Source organism: Heliconius melpomene, chromosome 21 (assembly GCF_056956725.1).
Source record: "Heliconius melpomene rosina isolate 202511_hmr_F chromosome 21, ASM5695672v1, whole genome shotgun sequence".
NCBI classification, from domain to species: domain Eukaryota; kingdom Metazoa; phylum Arthropoda; class Insecta; order Lepidoptera; family Nymphalidae; genus Heliconius; species Heliconius melpomene.
Genome location: NC_140409.1, coordinates 4,595,796 through 4,614,990, shown reverse-complemented (window position 1 = coordinate 4,614,990; position 19,195 = coordinate 4,595,796). Strand labels below are relative to the sequence as shown.

Below are 19,195 nucleotides of genomic sequence, written 5' to 3'. Positions count from 1 at the left end.
GGAACTAGACGGTCGCGACACCCGTACCTCTTTGACACTACCTCGCCTTAGGAGACAGTTGGGGGTAGTTCAGCAAGAGCCCATACTATTCGATCGCACGATAGCGGAGAATATAGCGTATGGAGACAATAACCGTAAAGTCACAATGCATGAGATCATCGCGTCCGCTAAAGCTGCCAATATCCATAGCTTTGTTGTCTCCTTACCTAAGGTACTATCATTTTATCTTATCTTTTTCTTCTTGAGAAGCATAGTGATATCTTTCCTTTTATGGTGTACATAGATACATTACGTTAGGTGACAGAACCTGATGTAGCCTTTGTATTAACATCTGAATTTAAATATAATATACAAATAATAAATAATAATATATATACTAACAAACTATTAGTAAATACAAGAATAAATCATAATATTTACATATATTACAGGGTTACGACACGAATTTAGGTTCAAGTGGCGCTCAGTTATCAGGTGGGCAAAAGCAAAGGGTTTGCATAGCGCGAGCTCTGATAAGGTCACCACGACTGCTTCTTCTCGATGAAGCAACGTCAGCTTTGGACGCCAATAGTGAAAGAGTAAGTAAACATATACACACCTATTGCTCCTTTATGTAGATAAATAGATAGACAGAAAGATAGATAGATAGATAAAAAGATAGATCGATAATAATTGATAGATAGGTAATTATTTTTTCTACTTCTAGGTAGTGTCAGAAGCTCTAGAAAAGGCAGCCAAGGGACGAACATGTATCACCATAGCACATAGACTCTCTACTATCAAGGACGCAGATTTAATATGCGTTTTAGATAAAGGTTAGTTTTAATTAAGCATTAAAATAAGCAGCCTCCATGTTACTTCTCTTATTTTTGGTTAATTTGTTTTTTAAGGGAAACAGAAGTATTTTAATGGGAACATAGTGTCTTAAATCTATGTTCTCTCTCTCTACTTTGCTATGTACGGAATACAGAACGAAGCTAACAATTTTTTATATATATTTACTGGTTTCCTTTAACGTTATTCAATATTTCAGGTAAAATCATCGAACGAGGTACCCATACCGAATTAATCAACTTGAAAGGGTATTACTGGCGCATGTGCAAAGGACAAAACATGGCCTGAATTTTGCAATTCAGCTTAATATTACTAAATGTATTATTATAAGATTTTAAAGTAACGACCAAAAATTGTTAAGTAGTATGTAAACAGTTCGAAACTAAATAGGTATAAAACTTAATAAAAGAATATAAATAAATTACAATGTTTTAATGTCCTTTTGTTTTCTTCACAGTCACAATTTAATGTTAACTTAAAAATTACAATCGATAAACAACTACAATATCACGTTCCGACTATCGACAGGTTAATGTTAACATTACATGTTTAAATAAATAAACATTATTTATTTTATACTAGTATCTTATACTTCCCAACATATTATATAGGTTTATACGTCACTGTTGGCGAAAACATGAAAAACAAATCATTTAAAATATAAGCAATAAACTTAGCTTCATAATATTTATTAGTTTTCAATTTGACAATCTCGTATAAACCTAAATATTTTCATTATATCACGATTCAATAGAAATAAACTAACGTTGGCACTACGTACTTGTACTAATAATAGACAGTTCCAATAAAATATCTGTATAATGTGTAAAAAAATTATAGGCCTATATTTTCGATTAATTTACTTTTACATATAAAATTTTACCAAACTATTCTATATGTACATTGTCCATATAAATCAAATAATTAGGCTAAAGCTGGATGATTAAATAATAAAAAAAATAAACAACACCAATCTTTGAATTATTTTACATTTCTTTAATTGAAAAGGTTTAATTATTATTATATTACACATTATATCTCACAAATAAATAAATGTTATAAATATAGTCTCAATTTTTTTATTTTTGGTCGCCAGCGAATTAAACAATAAAAAAATCTATGGTGCACTATTTGGATGTACTTAACAAAACTACATAACAGTTATGGCAAGTAATTAAACGTTTCAAAATGTTATAGACATTATTTTATAACAAATTAATATTTTTAATAAAAAAAATATAATATATATATATATACAAAATAATATGAAATTGTAACTTGATATGATATCAGCTTACAAATAATACAATGTCACCTTATCTGTGGATTCAAGTGAGCAACAATATTTCCTATTTCTCCTACCTTTATATCAAATCTTCCTGGAATTCGTGAATCATAGGTTTAGTTTCCAGCAAAACAAAACTTAAAAAAGACTTTCTTTTGGTTTCACAATTTTGTTTAACCATCATTGTAAATGTCCAGAAATTTGTTACTTAAAACAAAAAACGACAATGTTGGGTTAAATGACACTGTCATCTTAAGTCAATTTTTCAAATAAATATGGATTATTATAACAATATACAATTAAAGACATTGTATAATGTATGTGTTCCACTTAAAAACTATAAATACAAATTATTTTCTAAAATATATCTATATATGTATATAATTCATGATAAAAGCACCATCATTATTACTCACTCAAAACCACCTATAATTATTTCCCAATATCATACACTTAAAACTAGCGTGCCATAGTCATCATACGATGAAATATTAACATAAGTGAAAATATAACCCAAACAAAGTAAAGAAATATGTATAAAAATAAACAGATATTTCTAAATATACAAAAAATACAACGGCTATTTAAATAGATAACCATAGTTTTATTGGCTATAAAACATATTTGTAATAAAATATATTTGTAATATATATGTATATAATATGTTAAATATTTTATGCTATGATTGAAATTATTTGATTTATGGTGAATGCTTAGGAAATCTAAATCTTAAGTATATATATATATAACACTCTTAGAAAATGACATAAATATAAATCAATATGTACGTAGAGTAGTTTCATATCTTAACTCACATCACACATATGCGACAATGGACATTTAATGATCGATTATTTTTTCTAATTTACAATCACGAACACATTTAATACAAATTCGGAATTTCCAAAATCAAACGTATTCTATTGGCACACAGCAACCAATAAATATCGATCCAAAGTTTCTAGAATATTTAAAATTATTCTTTTCTTACCAGTAAATTGTAATATGTCGAATATGATGATATCGATTACAGACATCAAATTATTATAAATGTAATATTCCAATAACCCGTGAACAATTGAATGTTAAATAATAACAGTTACAAGTTTACTAGTTCAGTAGTAAATAGTATATCTAAAATACTACATTAATTATTTTATTTAATATATTTTATGCCTTAATCAGAGATATTATTGATACACGCTCAATTGGGGACTCAGGTATGTTATATGGGAATTACGGACTATCAATGTAGGCCTTCCGAATACCTACTAAAACCAACCAACTAATGTAACACAATAAAATAACTCTAAAGGAAATAACAATTATATAATAATATAGTTAACAAAGATAATATGAAAAATATGTTAATTTAAATACATAAATTTATATGCCATAGCATATAATATATGCGTGACATATGTATATTATGTTCTAGAATATAATAATAAAAAAATAAAACATTTTTCAAAATAAAAATTCAATGCAATTTAATTAAATTAAAAGTGTCAAAAGTTGTATTGGCTCATAATAATATCGTATTGCAGCTTTGTGCGGATTAATTGTATTAATTTTCATATTATATGTATATCATTTATAATTAAATTCATGGCGTTAACAATAAAAAATAATTCCTTACAAAAATATTCGACACCTTGTACTACTAAATTACTTGAGTTCCCATTTCCTTCATATGAATTTAAGTCTATACATTCAAACTACGAATAGACTTAATTTCATATCAAGGAAATGGGAAATTCTACATCTGTACGTAAAAAGAAGGCAAATAGTGTATAATTAATAAAAAAATATATATTTATGTAATAATGCACAGAGTACAAAGTATATTTTTTTTATAAGAAACGATGAAATTTATAAATAAAAAAAACTTAACAGATAATTTTAAGAATCATACTGATTTTCATTAGTATGAGATGATAGTTCGCTGTAAACAGAATTACTATAAAGCCAAACAACAAGCAAATAACAATAAGTGTAATAAATTAAAATTTGACCATTACTAGTGCCATTTAAATCCAGAAATAAATTTAATTATATATCTTTCCTAGTAACACATGATTATATAATATATAAGAAAAAACAATAACAGAATATTCAAACTTCATCTTAATCCATCAGTATATTTTTGTTTCACGTGTTAGTGCATATATACATATACACGTGTTCTCGTTCGTTGGATATAGGTAGGAGACCTCAGTGTCTTCTCATTTCACCCCCATGTATGTTGAGCTATTTTCAGTGGTTCGGCAGATATTTGGAAAATTTGCAAATGCAGCACTGCTGTTGAGTGTGCCATCAAGATTTTTTTCTCAATATAGCTCAATAATAGGCTTTTTCTATCATATAAAATATCGGGTCTATAAATCTTGATAAATAACATTGAAAGTGAGAAAAATTACAAATACTTATTTAAGTTTATTTTTAAGCTGCTACTTACTACTCTCCATTTATGCAAGGTTTTAGAGAAAATATTTTCCTTATAATAGCAATTTTTTAGCATCTGTTGATTATCGTCAAGAATCCGATTTTTTCCAAAAAATCGAAAAATATTACAAATATCTGCTGAATCCCTGAAAATCACTCATCATACATGGGGGTTAAATAATCCATCGTTAAAGTTACACCTGTATAAGTCTCTTAAATAAATATTATTATAGCTCCGTAATAGCACAGCCCTTTGTTCATATTATAAGTTAAATGTCAAAGATTTTTGACTCCGTTTAGTTTATTGATAATAAATTACTTATCTCAACACGCCCCAAATATCAAATTATATAAAAAAGGTTTTTTGTGTCTTTTTGCCAATACTTAAAACGAATAATTGTCTTTTCATTTTAATTATTCAGATTCCTCTCCTACAGTCCTTTTATTTTTAAATCAATAATTACTTTAAATCTTAAGTTATCGTATTATATAAGCTCCAAGTTAAGTAAAGTTTTTTAGGATAAATATTTTATAAATATTAGTTACAATACTTAAAGAAAAATGGTAACATGACATGGGATTTTCTTAATAAAAACGTCGCTAGTCGCGTTCTATTTCGACTACTTGAGATCTTTAAATGCAGTACTCAGATTAATTATCTGATATTTCAATATGTATGTGTATTCATTTGTAAAAAAACAAATAAGAAAAATATATTTTGAGCTATGAATATAATTGTAAATTATAAAAGAAGTTGAAAAGAATTAATTTAAGTACATTATTTATACCAATGGTTGGAAAAAATATATGACACTTAAAAATTGACGTATTAAAAATGTGACCGAATTAATGCTTGTCACAATTGAAAAGTACGATAATATTATTAAAACATCTCAAATTTCATCGAAATAGAATCAATATCAATATGCTCTCCTAACGTAAAATATAAAACTGCACAAAATAATTATTATACTATTACACCGATGTACAACTCGCGAAGCTTAAGAAGAGCTTTGCAGTGAATGATTACTAAAAGTAAATCCAAGAAAATATATATATTATTAGAGATCAATATGTAAAATATGTTTAAAAAATATCAATTATTCTACACCGGATATTGCATCCCCATAATGTTAACACTCGTCTGTAGTGTTGAATAATCAATGAATTATTGATTGATTATAAAAAAAAATTAAAAAGAAAATTTTAGGGACTCTCTGTCTCCCCTACCCACCCGGTGTCGCTGCAGAAATCAATAGGGCTAAGATCATTAACCTCAAGTTAAAAAAAAAATGCACAGGTCAGCTTAGGCCTCGCGGATTGCAGGTATTGCACGTAGATTATGGCATAAAATCATATCCTAAAATCTATAAAATAGTTCTAATAGACATGGTTGTCATATCATTATTTTTTAATAAATTATTCACTATGTTTGTGCATATAAGGAAGTATATAATGTTAGATGAGATCTGGTCTGCTGAGAGCAGTCTTAACTATTCCAAAGGACTCTAGCCACAGCTCGACCAGAATAGTATATTGTATTGAATATAATGTTAATATTCAGAAACAATGCTCCTGTCCCGTACAAATAAGTGTATGTAGCCACTATGGGACTTAATAGACATAATAAGAAATAACAAGAGGTACTACATAGCTCTCACTGTCATTAAAATGAGAATATCATTTATTAAGATCATAAATGTGCAAACACGTCGAGTTCGTCGACTCACGTTGAGTTTCGACCACAGAGAGCACAGTACGGCCGCGATATGTAACAATGCCAGCCTGAAGAATAAAAAAAATTGAAAAGTTGGCAACTTTTCTTTGGCATAATCACGATAATTGAATTAAATAGTATTAAAAGCCACATTATATTTACGGCGGTGGCATATGATGATGTTGATTTTGGTTCCCAGGGGGCGCCTGCGTGTGTGGTGGATACCCGATAGGTCTTGGCCCCCCTTCGTAAAGTATCTGTGCAGGTAAACGCTGATTCTGTTGAATTTCCTCAGGATGAGCATAGGGATCTTGCACCTGTAAATATTTATCATGAAAGGTAGACTCTGAAAATTGAAATTTGAAGAATGATCCCTGAAAATTCTACCTACAAACAAAACGTAAATAACATAATAAAAAAAAAATATTAATGAAGGTATAGAAACTAATAAAAAAAAACATACGTTAAAAATAATTATATTTTTACTGATAAAACTTTCACATTGAATATCCAGCAGCAAATGTAAAAATTTTGGGATGGGCACCAGACTATTCTGGGGCTCATGGCCCACACAACTAGCCCTTCTTAAGGCCATGTAAACTATACAGACTATACTTACATTAATAATAGGTTGTAGGATACCGAGCCTCGCCAGCAGTAGTTGCTCCTTGACCTGCCTCAGTTCCTCCTGCTGGCGCACGATCATCTGCTGGAGCTCGCGGTGTGTACGTTGCAACTGCTCCTGCCACGGCCACTAACTCGCATCATCGCATACAAATATCCTCTAACACACTTGTTTCCCTCTAACATCTATTTTTTGAGTTCATATGTGCATGAGGGATATGCAATTCCCTTAACACCCCAGCCTTGTCTTACCTCACAACTAAATAATTACAAATGTTTTAAAAAAAAAAGAAATCTACAAATATTTAAATAATCATAATCATTAATAATAGCATATCGAAATAATCATAATCAATCAAAATAGAAGATCAAAATAATTATAATCAATAATATAACTGTGAAAACTATATATAACCAAACTAAATATGACAAATTGTTTTTCCTGTGTGTTCACTCACCTGCAGCTGAGCTTGGTCGGGTGATACTATAACGGGGAGAGGGGGGAGGGAGAGGGGGAGGACTCCAGGCACTCCCACGGCCCCTACGTAGGGCGCAGGCTCCAAGTACTGAGCCCCTATACCGTGCTGCGGCACCAGCGACGGCTCGGGCACACGATGTGTCTGTAACATTATGTTATTTGATGATTAAATAAATTGAACAAAGAAAATTGTCTGGCCAATTTGAACATTACAATAAATAAAAATTCACACAGAACACAGAACTGTTGCGCTTTTCTAGGTTTTAAAAATCCATAATTGCATTACTTGAATCTTGAAGTTGAAGCTGTGAATTAGTTTAGTTGCACTAATACATCAGTATCCACAATAGTTTATTTTTAATATATTTTTTTATATAATTTACTGTGTAAGAGAATGAGGACGCAGGACGCAGCACACGTGTGGAGAGTAAGGTTTGATATTGTATTTATATATTATTACAACAAAAATTACATTTCTTTTACATTTGACCTCTATTTTTTTATAGTTAATTTGACTAAACTAAAAATGAGAAAATGATATCGTAATGTTCATCGTCAAGTTAATTTATTTTCAGATTTCAAAATGTTTCCATCACAATATAATATATTTAAAGAGTACATACACATACACTGTTCATAGTGTCATTTTGTCAATGTAAGACGATGTAAGAGATTGTGATTTTTTTTGTTTTACAAATTAATGACAGTTTAAGTAAATTTATTAGAATTTTTGGAATTAGCGTTCGCTAGCGTTATTCTTGCTAAAAGACAAAATATAATTATTAATTCAGTCTAAAAACAATGAAAACAAATTATTACAAGCAAAAAAAATTGTATATTTTGTATAAAATAGAATTAAACTTTTATCTACCATCAATTGTTGAGGTACTCCTGTGTGAGGAGATAGTCCTGGCTGAAGCATAAAGTAACAAACACCAAGTATAAAAATTTTCTCGCAAAAAAATGGTAAATAATATATGCACATAGATTATTTATAACAATTTTAATATAAGCTCTTAACATCCATCTGGATGGATGTTTGTGCATTGTATTGTCTTTCACCACTGTTCCCGAGATTAGCTCAGACAAAAAAAAAGACAGACAAACTAAAATTTTAAAATCATTCGTTTGTATTTTAGAATGGCTTGTTTCTTCATAACTATTTACATAACTTTAAATTTACAGACAGACTTTTAAATTTTATTTATATGCATAATAGACTACTAGCGACGAGGCGCCTAACAACACATACATTACATGATATATTTGAACTAAAACTAAATTATATGTAAGGTTCTGAAAACATAGACAAAAAAGGAAATGATGTATGATAAAAACAATGGATTTTCCATAAAGATAAATAAATAGGGCTGCCTGACTGAAAGATTTACATTCTCTAACTTTTTTCTTACGTAAATAAAAAAATCAACATAAATTAATGTATGCCGAAAACTTCGTTTCTGTTACGAAAAACGCAATATTTTCTGAACTTTGCACATTGTTCACTCGGGAATATAATAATTAAAAGTAAAAAGAATCGAATATGCGCAGCGATATACGACTAAGTACAGGGCGGCGACGATCGTGGACCGCACTGTACTTACTGATATTATAGAGAGGGCCTGTGATAGCTGTTACCTCTTGCGAACTGTTCCTCTGCGACGACCTGGACTCGCCGGACACGGAGGCGGTGTCGGAGCCGGCGTAGCGCACGTGGGACGTGCGAGGCCAGGAGGCTGGCGCGGTGGTGGACGTGCCCACTGAGGCCACTGTGGCCCCGGTGCTGCCAGCTGATGTCGCCGCTGATTTCACTGATGGTGGCTGGTTGGTAAAAATATGTTTTTGCCTTTATTTATTATTTTTATTACTTTCAGCGTCACACCGTAGACTGTATGTAGCGGTATGGGCAGAGGCACAGGAAACTCGCAACTCAGACGCTGTGCCGCGCGACCATCAAGACTATTACGGCGCAGCGGCACAGCATCTGAGTGTATACACATTGATTGCGGGTTCGATTTTTCACTGCTCTGCCAAGGCAACAAGTGTTGAAATCTGCCAAAAAATACTCAACACGCAATTTTGTTAATAAATATATAATTATAAATACATATATTTTTTTAATCCGTTGCCCATATATTGCCTAATTCTAGAAGCGTTACAACCCGAGTGGCGGAATTCAACGCCGCGCTTTGCCTCGTTACCAGAGCGAGGAAACGAAAATATTAAATATTTCATTCCCCCGAGTGGAAATCGGACCCACAACCATCGCGTTTGAAGCTGTACGCTTGAGCCCCAACGCTACGACGATCATTTTTATTCCAATATGTCATGGTAAACAGAGGGAACCTAGTATTAAAATACTACGTTCCCCAAGCACTGCCTAATTTTCGAGACATTGAATGCTGAGTAGCAGAAACCACCCTCACTCTTTGTCTAGTCACCAGAGCGAGAAAATGGAAATAATTCATTTCCCTTATGGGGCCCGAACCCATAACCGTCACGTGTACAGTCAGACGTTATGCCACTGCTACACGACGTCTTTTTTTCTACAATTACCTGAGATAAAGACTGATATGAGTTGCCGAACGCGTCGCTAGCCTCCGACATATAAGATGGCGACATGGCCACCATGGCGTCCTCTGACGAGCTCTCCTTCAATACATTCCTCGTTTGTTCGGATTCGCTAACTGCATCCGTTTCTCCACTCTCCTGTTTTGTGCTCTTATCTATATCCGCGTAGCTAGTAACAAAAAAAAGATAGTTTAATATAGATTAATAAAAAAATCTATTACCAAAATTATATGTAATGACAATTTTGCTGCGATTGAACATATTTTTATCCCATTTAGAGTCAAATTTATCACAACGAAACAATCCTCTTATTATTTTATGTTATATAGATAAAAGTACCAGTATGGTCATTTATATAAATAATAAGTTATAACAGGCGTGCTACTGTAAACACGACGACTGTGGGTTCGTTTCCCAATCGTGGGAATAAAATATTTAATATTTTCATTTTCTTGCTTCGGTTTCCTTTCCTTTAAGGTTATTTAGCCTTCAAAGTTTCATCTGTCTACCCTGCTATATGCGGGATACTACGTGAAGCTGAAAAAAGTTATTATACAAGATTTACATAATTCTTAACAAATGGGGTTTATCTTCATTATTGGTAAAATCTCTTTCATTTTAATTGTATTAGGCTTTTATAAAGTAGTTAAAACTGTTTTCATTTAAATCAATGAAGATAAAAATACTCTGTATATAGAGATTGTAATAATATAAATATACAATTACCTCACAACACGATGTGTGCAAACTACAAACTCAGGCTTGGAATTCCATTGATGATATGTTATGTAGAATCGAGTTTGAAGCCAAATCCACTGCTGACCTTTCGTAAGAAACCTATAGTAGCACGACGTGAGCTCGCCTTTTTGCATCACTAAAAAGAACGTTCATTTAGATTAATAATTATATATACTATCATAAATTTTGTAAAAACAATAAAGTTATTAAGGTATTTATTTTAGTAATTAATAGCTAATGTGCGTAGGTGCATGGTACTAAATTAATAAAGGACACTTATAGTAGATTAAACACCTTTATTAATTTAGATTAGTTATGTTTTTGGTGTAGCTAATGATGGAAAAGTAATTATTATTAGATGATATGAAAACTATGACTCACAATGACACAAACATGCGTCTTAAACACGACGGTTGTGGGTTTGATTCTCCCTTGGAGGAATGAAATATAATAATTAATTTTCATTTCCTCGTTCTGATAACGAGTCTGGCGCGGTGTTGAAATGCCTCGAGAATTGTGAAAATGGGGACGGAAATGTCGTAATGGGTACAGGTCCAGGTGCCCTATATACATACATACTATGATACAGCGTGATACTAATAAATATAAACACTACTATTTCTCTACTATTCTTAGTCTTGCCACATGCATTGTTACAAAGGAAATACTAAACCATCCTATATCTTATAAAACAAAGTCGCTTTTCGTGTCTGTCTGAACTTTCTAACTCTTCTTCTTCTAAACCACCCAACGGATTTTTATTCGGTTTTCACCATTAGGTCGAGTATTTCTCAGGGAAGGTTTATATATAGTTTATTATTTGTACATTCTTATGTTACATAAATACGATACGATACGATGTTACATAAATACGATAAATGTGTCTAAAGTCCTACCCATTGAGACACTTTCGCGCATGCGCTGCTTTAATGGTAAGTACTACATGAAAATAATGCACTGGAGTATTGTTTCTCTTAATAAGATCTACAAAAAAGTCCGCGAGAGCATATTTTTATCTTTTAAGGATAACGTGTAGTGATCATATTTCTGTCTAAAAATAGTAATTTCAATATATTTTTTATTGTGAGGGATATTTTTCCATAATGGTATTAATCCTTATCCTTTAAAATACTTTATTAATTTTCTACGTTAAACGAAGATAAAATTAGCTTTTTACACTATTTCGAAATTGCGAATAGTTTTAGAGAAAAACGCATTTAATTATTGACACATCACGCCGTTGACTCATCAGCTGTGCCGACTCAAGTTTCACTTATCCCTTACTCTCAGCATATAAATATGTATATTAGTTACGTTGGCCATTTAATGTAGATCAAAACTGTCTTTTACTTTTTTTTCATTTTAATAAGTACTTTAGAAGTTGTTACAATATCAAAACATCCTTGCTGCGAAACGCGCCCCGCGACGTTTTGCTTATACAAGCGCGTCATGAGCAGTCATCGGTGGTTCCGTGGTAGAATGCTCGCCTGCCACGCGGGCGGCCCGGGTTCGATTCCCGGCCAATGCATTCTATTTAATTTTCCTCACAGGCAGCCATGTAGTGCTTGCTTTTCATCAGGGACAGAATACCCTCTTCAGCATTAACCACAAGCTCGAAAAAAAAAACCCGCCCGCTATAGAGGCATAGCAACGAAGATTTAGATGCGTTTGCACGTATTGGATAATTGGAGTTGAATGTATTATTTCAGCGCGATATATTTGGTTTCATATTTTTTGTAGTAGTTATTAGTAGGAAGGCTTTTGTTTATAATTTCTTCCGTTTAAAAATAGTCATTTAACTATCTAAAAATAGTCATTTAAATATATTTTAATAAGTACTTGAAAATATTAGTAGCACAGATTTAAAATTACGATACCTACTAAAAAATCCTTGCTGAGTAAAACAATTGGAAAATCCTTATTGAAACTACGAAACTGCGGGTTGCATTAGGGTTTAATTAATTTTCACATTATCTTAAGTGCTTTGCAAACATACATTATATGAATAATCCAGTAGTAAAAGCGGGCGAAGCCGCAAGGGGGTCGCTAGTTCCAATATAAAAAGCTTATTCGAAGTAGTCTAGTCTACATTGGCCACAATACAGTCGAATGTTATGGGACTTATTGCCCTTCCAGTGAGTCCTGGAGGAAAGCACACTGGACCCGACGTCCCATGACCGTATTTGCGAGTTCTCGGCATAGCGTAGCCGTTAGAAAGTTGCAAAACACATTTTCCATTTGAGTACTAACATCTATAGCACCACCTCCTATCACAGGTGTAGGGCGATGAATTATTACAATTTACTTAGTGTATAACATCATAAATACCTCTAAATAAATAACACTAGTAAAGAATATAAAGTAAATCACTTACAAGCCTCATGACACGTAACAACTTTCTCCAGGTCATCAAAATGATAATAATCGTATCCAGAAGTGCCCAGCACCTCGAACGGCAAATATCCTATTATAGGCGGAGCGCGATGATCCAAAAACAAAAATTTCCACTCTAAACTATGCCGTGATGTGAATTCATTTCTATTAGAATCAACCAGAGATACGTCACGAATAAGTTGAGGTGTACAAAGCCGGCCCGTACACACAAATAATAATCTGAAACATTACAATTTAAATAAACATCACACAAAAGAAATATCAGCTTTATACAGTATCCCGCATATATCAGGGTAGCCAGAGGGGACCCAGTGTTAAGGCACTCCTATTCCCACTTTCTGAAGATTTTTTCGAGCCCCTCACTCACTTTTTCGAGAGAACTCAATGTCAAGCTTTTGTCTTGGCGCCAGAGCGAAGGAATAAAATTTAATTAATAAATAATAATTCATTCCTCCGACTGGAGATCGAACCCATAACTGTTGCATTACAGTCACACCACAACAAAAGAATTGTTATAAGAATAATAAATAGTAAAATGATGAAAGGTTTTATTTTGTAGATGCTGTAGTATCAATACATTAGACATATTAAAATCTAAACACATCTATCTAACACTTGAAATAATATATTGCATTTAAGATTTTATTTTTCAAGTTTTTAAAAATATATTCTATAAATTTAAGAAAGTGAAATTAAAAAAAAACATAATGTAATGATAAAATAAATAGTGAATAGAAAAAACCGTTTGTGGATAGAACATGTAAAATATGTATGTAAATTATTTGCTAGCGTATTTCTTTACATATGTACGTAAAGCTGACTTACCTTGAATCTTGATCTGACTGATACGATAGATCATTATTTTCATTTTGTTCCATGTTCGTACCTACAATAGAAAAAATGCTCAATTTCAAAGTTTCAAGACAAGATTGTAAAGGAACGCGTACTTCCTTTACAATCTTGTCTTGAAACTTAGGTATGTATGGCTTTTTAGATTTTATCATAATATCTATTTTAATAATAATAATTAATATTCTATTTCCTAAATGTAAACAATTAATTTATTATTTACTTTTTAATGGTTTTTTCTTTCAAACTAAACTTCTGTCAAATATTCGTTGATACTTACGAAAATGACCGTTAAATTGAACCAATTCATATGTGATGTCATCTCGAAAATCCAACGTGCCCCTTTGAAGATGACATTGGAACTGCACTTCATTTTCTGAAATTGAAATATAAATATTTGTAAATATTTATAGTTTTACTATTAGATAAGTTTATCGTTTTATTGTACGTTTTATTGTATTTTATTGTACTCGTATGTCTTTTTTTAGGCATCAATGAAAAAAAAATAGTTTTTTAATTTCTAAACAGAATTAGGAAGAACCTAGGGTTTTAGAATACTAATACATTATTATATTAAGTGTATGTTTTAAGTAATGGATTACATAAAAAAATTATAAATAAATTTAAGTCTGTATTCGGTGTTTTATTGATTTCAGTTGTAATATGTAGTTCGCATTTTAAAAATAAATCGCATAAAAAGCGGAATAGCACACGTTTTAAATTTTATATTATTATTATACCAACACATATGCCAGCAAGCGTATATCTAAATAATTATAAAATCAAAAATCACAGAAATAAAAAAAATATTTCGCGGACTGATTCGCGGATTCTAATGAATAATTGAAATCTTCTATTTATTACTAGCTTCACGCTGTATCCCGCACACAGCAGAGTAGGCAGGGGGAACCTAGCTTTAAGACCCTCCGTTTCCCACAGGCATTGAGTGTTGAATGGCGGAACTTAACGCCGCTCTTTGCCACGACACCAGAACGAAGAAATGGAAACATAAATTTAAATATATATTTCATTTCCTTGTGTTGACAGTGCTGATCGAACCTACAACCGGCCCCGTTTACAGTCACACTTTGTGCCCCTGCGCCACGACTGGCCTCAACCTTTTACTTATTCATAGCATAAAAACTCATTTTGTCAAAATATGAGATCTTGTAAACACGCACAGAATTAAATAAAACTTAATTAGAAATAGTATACCTGCTAGCTGGCTTTTAAAATATAGGTATAATAGTTTTTCTTGCATTTATAAATTTTAACATTTATTAATTTACTGCAAATCTTATAGCTACAAATTATATTTTTTGAAATCTTCACGCATGATTTCCATACTTCACTTTCCACTTCAGCCGCGGATATTCAACACCACATTTGCCTCGTAACCAAAGTGACGAAATGAAAATATTAAATATTTTATTTTCTCAAGTGGGAATCGAACCCACAACGTGTAGCCCTTACGCTTTTGCTCCTGCGCCACGACGACCTCATTTATGAATAATTATAATAATAAATATTTACACATTTTGATTTGAAGCCACAACCAAGGTATACGATAAGATCAAGCACTCCAAGACGACGTGAAAACATTCACCTAACTATTTTAAATACAATGTTTAAATACAACAATTGTTTAAAATACGTTCAGCGAAAAAGGTAAACAGTATATCGCAAGTATTTAAGTGTAAAAATATTTATACATATACATACATAGCAAGCAGAAAATATTAAAAATATAATTAAAGAAAACAAGTGCACAACGCTAAAATTACTTTCTGATTTTTTTTTATTATTATTTTTTAGCTTCACACTTTATTCTGGTCCGCTGCGTAGGAGAGAAACTAGTGTCAATACACGCCATTCTCCACCTTCCGCCAGTCTTAGAGATAACTCATTCCCCGGAATGGGAATCGAATCCACAACTATCGCGGATAGAATTTATGCTTTCCTGTTGCAATACGATGCTTTGCTATTCCCGAAACGCTTTTAACTTCTTACATCTTTCACGTTAAGCGGACTAGGTAGAGAGAACCTAGAGTTAATGAGACGGTCCCGTTCTCCATATTCCGCATATTTTAGAGATATTGCAACTGATATCGGAGTCCAATGCTGCATATTGGTCTTACAAAAAAAAAGAAATACAAAAATAATTATATATAAACGTTTAATCTCTAGGAATCGAACCTACAACCATTTTATATACGATCAGAGACTTTCTAAATGCGCAACGTCTCTTAATATTTGCAAGATTCTTCTAACTGTAAGATATGCGTATTGGCTTTTTAAAAAAAAAACACAATTCAAAAAGCGTCAAGCAAGTAATTCGCTTATTATTATTCGCATGAACATTTTTTTCTTATATTCTTTTAGTTTTACGCTATATCCTGCATATAGTAGAGAAGGCAGAGAGAACCCGGAAACTTAATGTTAAGACACTCCATTCCCCATTAAAACGTTCCTCACTTTCTGCCGAATTCTTGAGGCATTGTGTGACGAAACTAATCGCCGAGGTTTTACCTCGTTACCAATCCGGGGAAATAAAAATATTAAATATTTCATCCCCTCGAGTGGCATTTCAACCTACAACCGTTACGTTTACAGTCGCACGCTTGTGCCCGTGCGGCACAACGGCATCAAACCATGCAGTTATATTTTATACTTTTCAAATATATATAATATAGCAATGCAGTGTTTATTATTTCCAACAATTAAAATAAAAAATGTATATTTAATAGCATATATAAATAAAACAAGCAATAGCTTAAAATAAAATTTTTAAAAAAATCAGATAATTCTAGCAACACATCTAGCTTAAAAAATATAATCTAGAGCAAGGAACGTTCGCTTCTTATAGAGTAATAGTAAAAAAATATATATTATGCAAAATTCGCTTTCTGTAACTATATTACTCTAGATAAATTCGCCTTAGCAATTACTTAAGCAAAGATTGTTTAAGTTCATAAAATATAAGAATATATGTTACATTTATTTTAGATAGTTATTTTTCTTTATCTGTCTTGTTAACTTAACGCACTCGTCACATAGATGACAAGTGATACAAACTTTGAGTTGCATACAGTAGATATTATGTAAACTCAAAAAACATTAATATTAATTCAAAACAACATTTTTAAACTACTTCTGCATGACGTCACATAACAAAAGAATAAAAAAGGCTCATCAACAAACCTATAGTAATACCCTGGGTTGGGTGAATCACGGCTGTCGGATTTTGCAGCAACCCATACAAATTGGGACGGTCATCTTCAAATGTCAAATCGAATATACTCTTATTCAATATTTCATTCTGAAAGTTTTTGTGTTGATTAAACTGTCATATAAAATAGATTATAACTTTTATTTTCCAGCTTCGCACTGTAGCAGGGTAGGCAGAGGGAGCCTAGTGTTAAGACAATCTGCTCCCCACTCTCCACAGAATTCTAAAGCGGGTGGATCTCAGCATTGTGCTTTGCCTCAACACAAAATTTAAGAAATGAAAATATTCATAATGAAAATTTTATTTCTGCGAGTGGGAATCGAACCCACAACCTGTCGCGTTTACACACACGCTTATGCCTCTGCACTATGACTAGCTTCATTATATTATATTAAAATCATTTCAAAAGAATAAGTTACTTGATAAGTGTTATAGTTTTACAAATAATCTTTACCGGGTTATGTCCCAATAGTGATGTGACACTTTCAGAAACATAGTAAATACGACCAGTAGCAGAAAACACCATCACAAATCCTTCAAGGGCCTCCAACACTAAATATGTAAATTCTTCATTTGACAAAAAAGTTGGTTTCCAATCTTCCTGGACATCGTGAGCTCTTGATCGCACAGTTATTTCTATAAGTGATGTAAAAAATTATTAAATTTTTAGTCATGTAATGCTTCTTAAGTAAAATGAAAAAGTAAATTAGGTACCATTGTGATTTTTCAAAAATGATATTGTTGATTTGAGAACAGTTGATTTGTCCATTTTCCTATTGTTTGAAGAAACCATAGACCCAAGCTCATTGAGCAACATATTGAACTGATCTCTTCTTTTTTTTTCACTTAAGTTTCGTGTCCTCCTAAAAAAGTATATTGTAAAATAGTAAGTTTTAATCTATTGTGCAACATTTCAAAAAAAGTTAATAGAGTGTTTGACACTTTTCTGGTGAGTTACTTAAATTTAATCAACAATTTTGAGGTATAATTGTATAACACAAAGAAAACAATTGGACAGTGAACTTTACTTTCAATTTTGATTTATACAATATTGGTGATAGATACTGGTGATGTAAATAATTAAAATAATTGGTTCTTAAACTCACTCTTATATTGAAAATAATAATGTTCTAATAAATCATTAGAGAATATATTTATTTTGCTAATAATATCAATAAGAAGTGTGGAACTCAACACTGCTTAGTGACATTCTATAATTCAAAATTTGAATTTAATGTTTACAAATATACAACAATTTTGCAATAAAATGATGACCAAATCTCCCTCCACATGTGACAACAATTATATAAATTAGCGAAAAAATATCATACATTTTCTACTTCACATAATAGAATATTATGACATGACAAACATTTTGTGCAAGATAATAATATTAAATTAATATTTCTTAATAAGCATTACTCAAATGTTATAGGAATTAAAGCCTCAGAATAAAAAAAAACAAAAAATATGTAACAAATAATTACGTTCTTCTATAGAATACATTAAATATACATAAAAAAAAAAGATTTTGTAGAGTAAACATTTGTGTTCTGAAGTAAAAACGAACATTTCCAATTGCATTAAATAAACACCGTTATACATGAAATATATGTTTAATTTTATAACAAAATCAATATACTGGAATGAATACCTCTTAGAGTCGTCTTTATCATCCCCATCTTCGTCCATGGTGCCTTCGACTTTACGCCAGGGAATTCAACAATCAATTAAATGAGACACATCATATAGTTTATTTACGGTTACAATAACAAACTCTGTCAATTATGTCATTATACACAACCGTGAATATCAATATAACAGACAATTACTTGTAAAATTGTAAAAAAATATATTATAAATAAGCAATTAGCACTCCAATGCAAAATTGTTCAATAGGTACAGTCAATAACGATTAATCAAGAGCACTTCGCAGTCTTCAACATTCAATGTACTCTGTGGTCCTCAGCAGTCAGCTTCTATAATCAACATGATACGGGCAACACATTTCTCCTTTTCATGTATGCAACC

General features: G+C 31.5%; 2 protein-coding genes across 3 annotated transcripts in view; one reads left to right on the top strand and one right to left on the bottom strand.

The window, feature by feature from the left end:
• Positions 1 to 1,255, top strand: part of LOC146526936 (multidrug resistance protein homolog 49-like) — a 14,670-nt gene extending 13,415 nt beyond the window's left edge. The window contains exons 23-26 of the mRNA XM_085206258.1: positions 2 to 211; positions 432 to 578; positions 707 to 815; positions 1,034 to 1,255. Coding sequence (XP_085062384.1) covers positions 2 to 211; positions 432 to 578; positions 707 to 815; positions 1,034 to 1,122 — 555 coding nt within the window. The 3' untranslated portion in view covers positions 1,123 to 1,255. The remainder of the gene's footprint in view (position 1; positions 212 to 431; positions 579 to 706; positions 816 to 1,033) is intronic.
• Positions 1,252 to 19,170, bottom strand: Clk (circadian locomoter output cycles kaput protein Clock). Of its 2 annotated transcripts, none has more exons than XM_085206259.1 (14): positions 18,819 to 19,170; positions 17,879 to 18,027; positions 17,619 to 17,800; positions 17,137 to 17,254; positions 14,216 to 14,311; positions 13,912 to 13,972; positions 13,067 to 13,305; positions 10,681 to 10,828; positions 9,940 to 10,123; positions 9,022 to 9,204; positions 7,364 to 7,525; positions 6,901 to 7,023; positions 6,444 to 6,598; positions 1,252 to 6,349 (listed from the first exon to the last, which is right to left on the bottom strand). In XM_085206259.1, the coding sequence occupies exons 1-14, from the start codon at positions 18,854 to 18,856 to the stop codon at positions 6,211 to 6,213; spliced, it is 1,977 nt and encodes a 658-aa protein (XP_085062385.1). In that variant the 5' UTR covers positions 18,857 to 19,170; the 3' UTR covers positions 1,252 to 6,210. The 2 variants fall into 2 exon arrangements, with proteins under 2 accessions (XP_085062385.1, XP_085062386.1); XM_085206260.1 differs by having other exon boundaries at positions 6,901 to 7,017.
• Positions 19,171 to 19,195: the final 25 nt, after the last annotated feature.

Excerpts from the sequence above, each read along its gene's own strand:
- Clk (XM_085206259.1), bottom strand. The coding sequence starts at position 18,856 with ATGGACGAAGATGGGGATGATAAAGACGACTCTAAGAG. Across the intron at positions 17,255-17,618 it reads CACTATTGGGACATAACCCG|AATGAAATATTGAATAAGAG; the intron begins GTAAAGATTATT and ends AAAAACTTTCAG. Across the intron at positions 7,526-9,021 it reads AGAGGAACAGTTCGCAAGAG|ACACATCGTGTGCCCGAGCC; the intron begins GTAACAGCTATC and ends ATAATGTTACAG.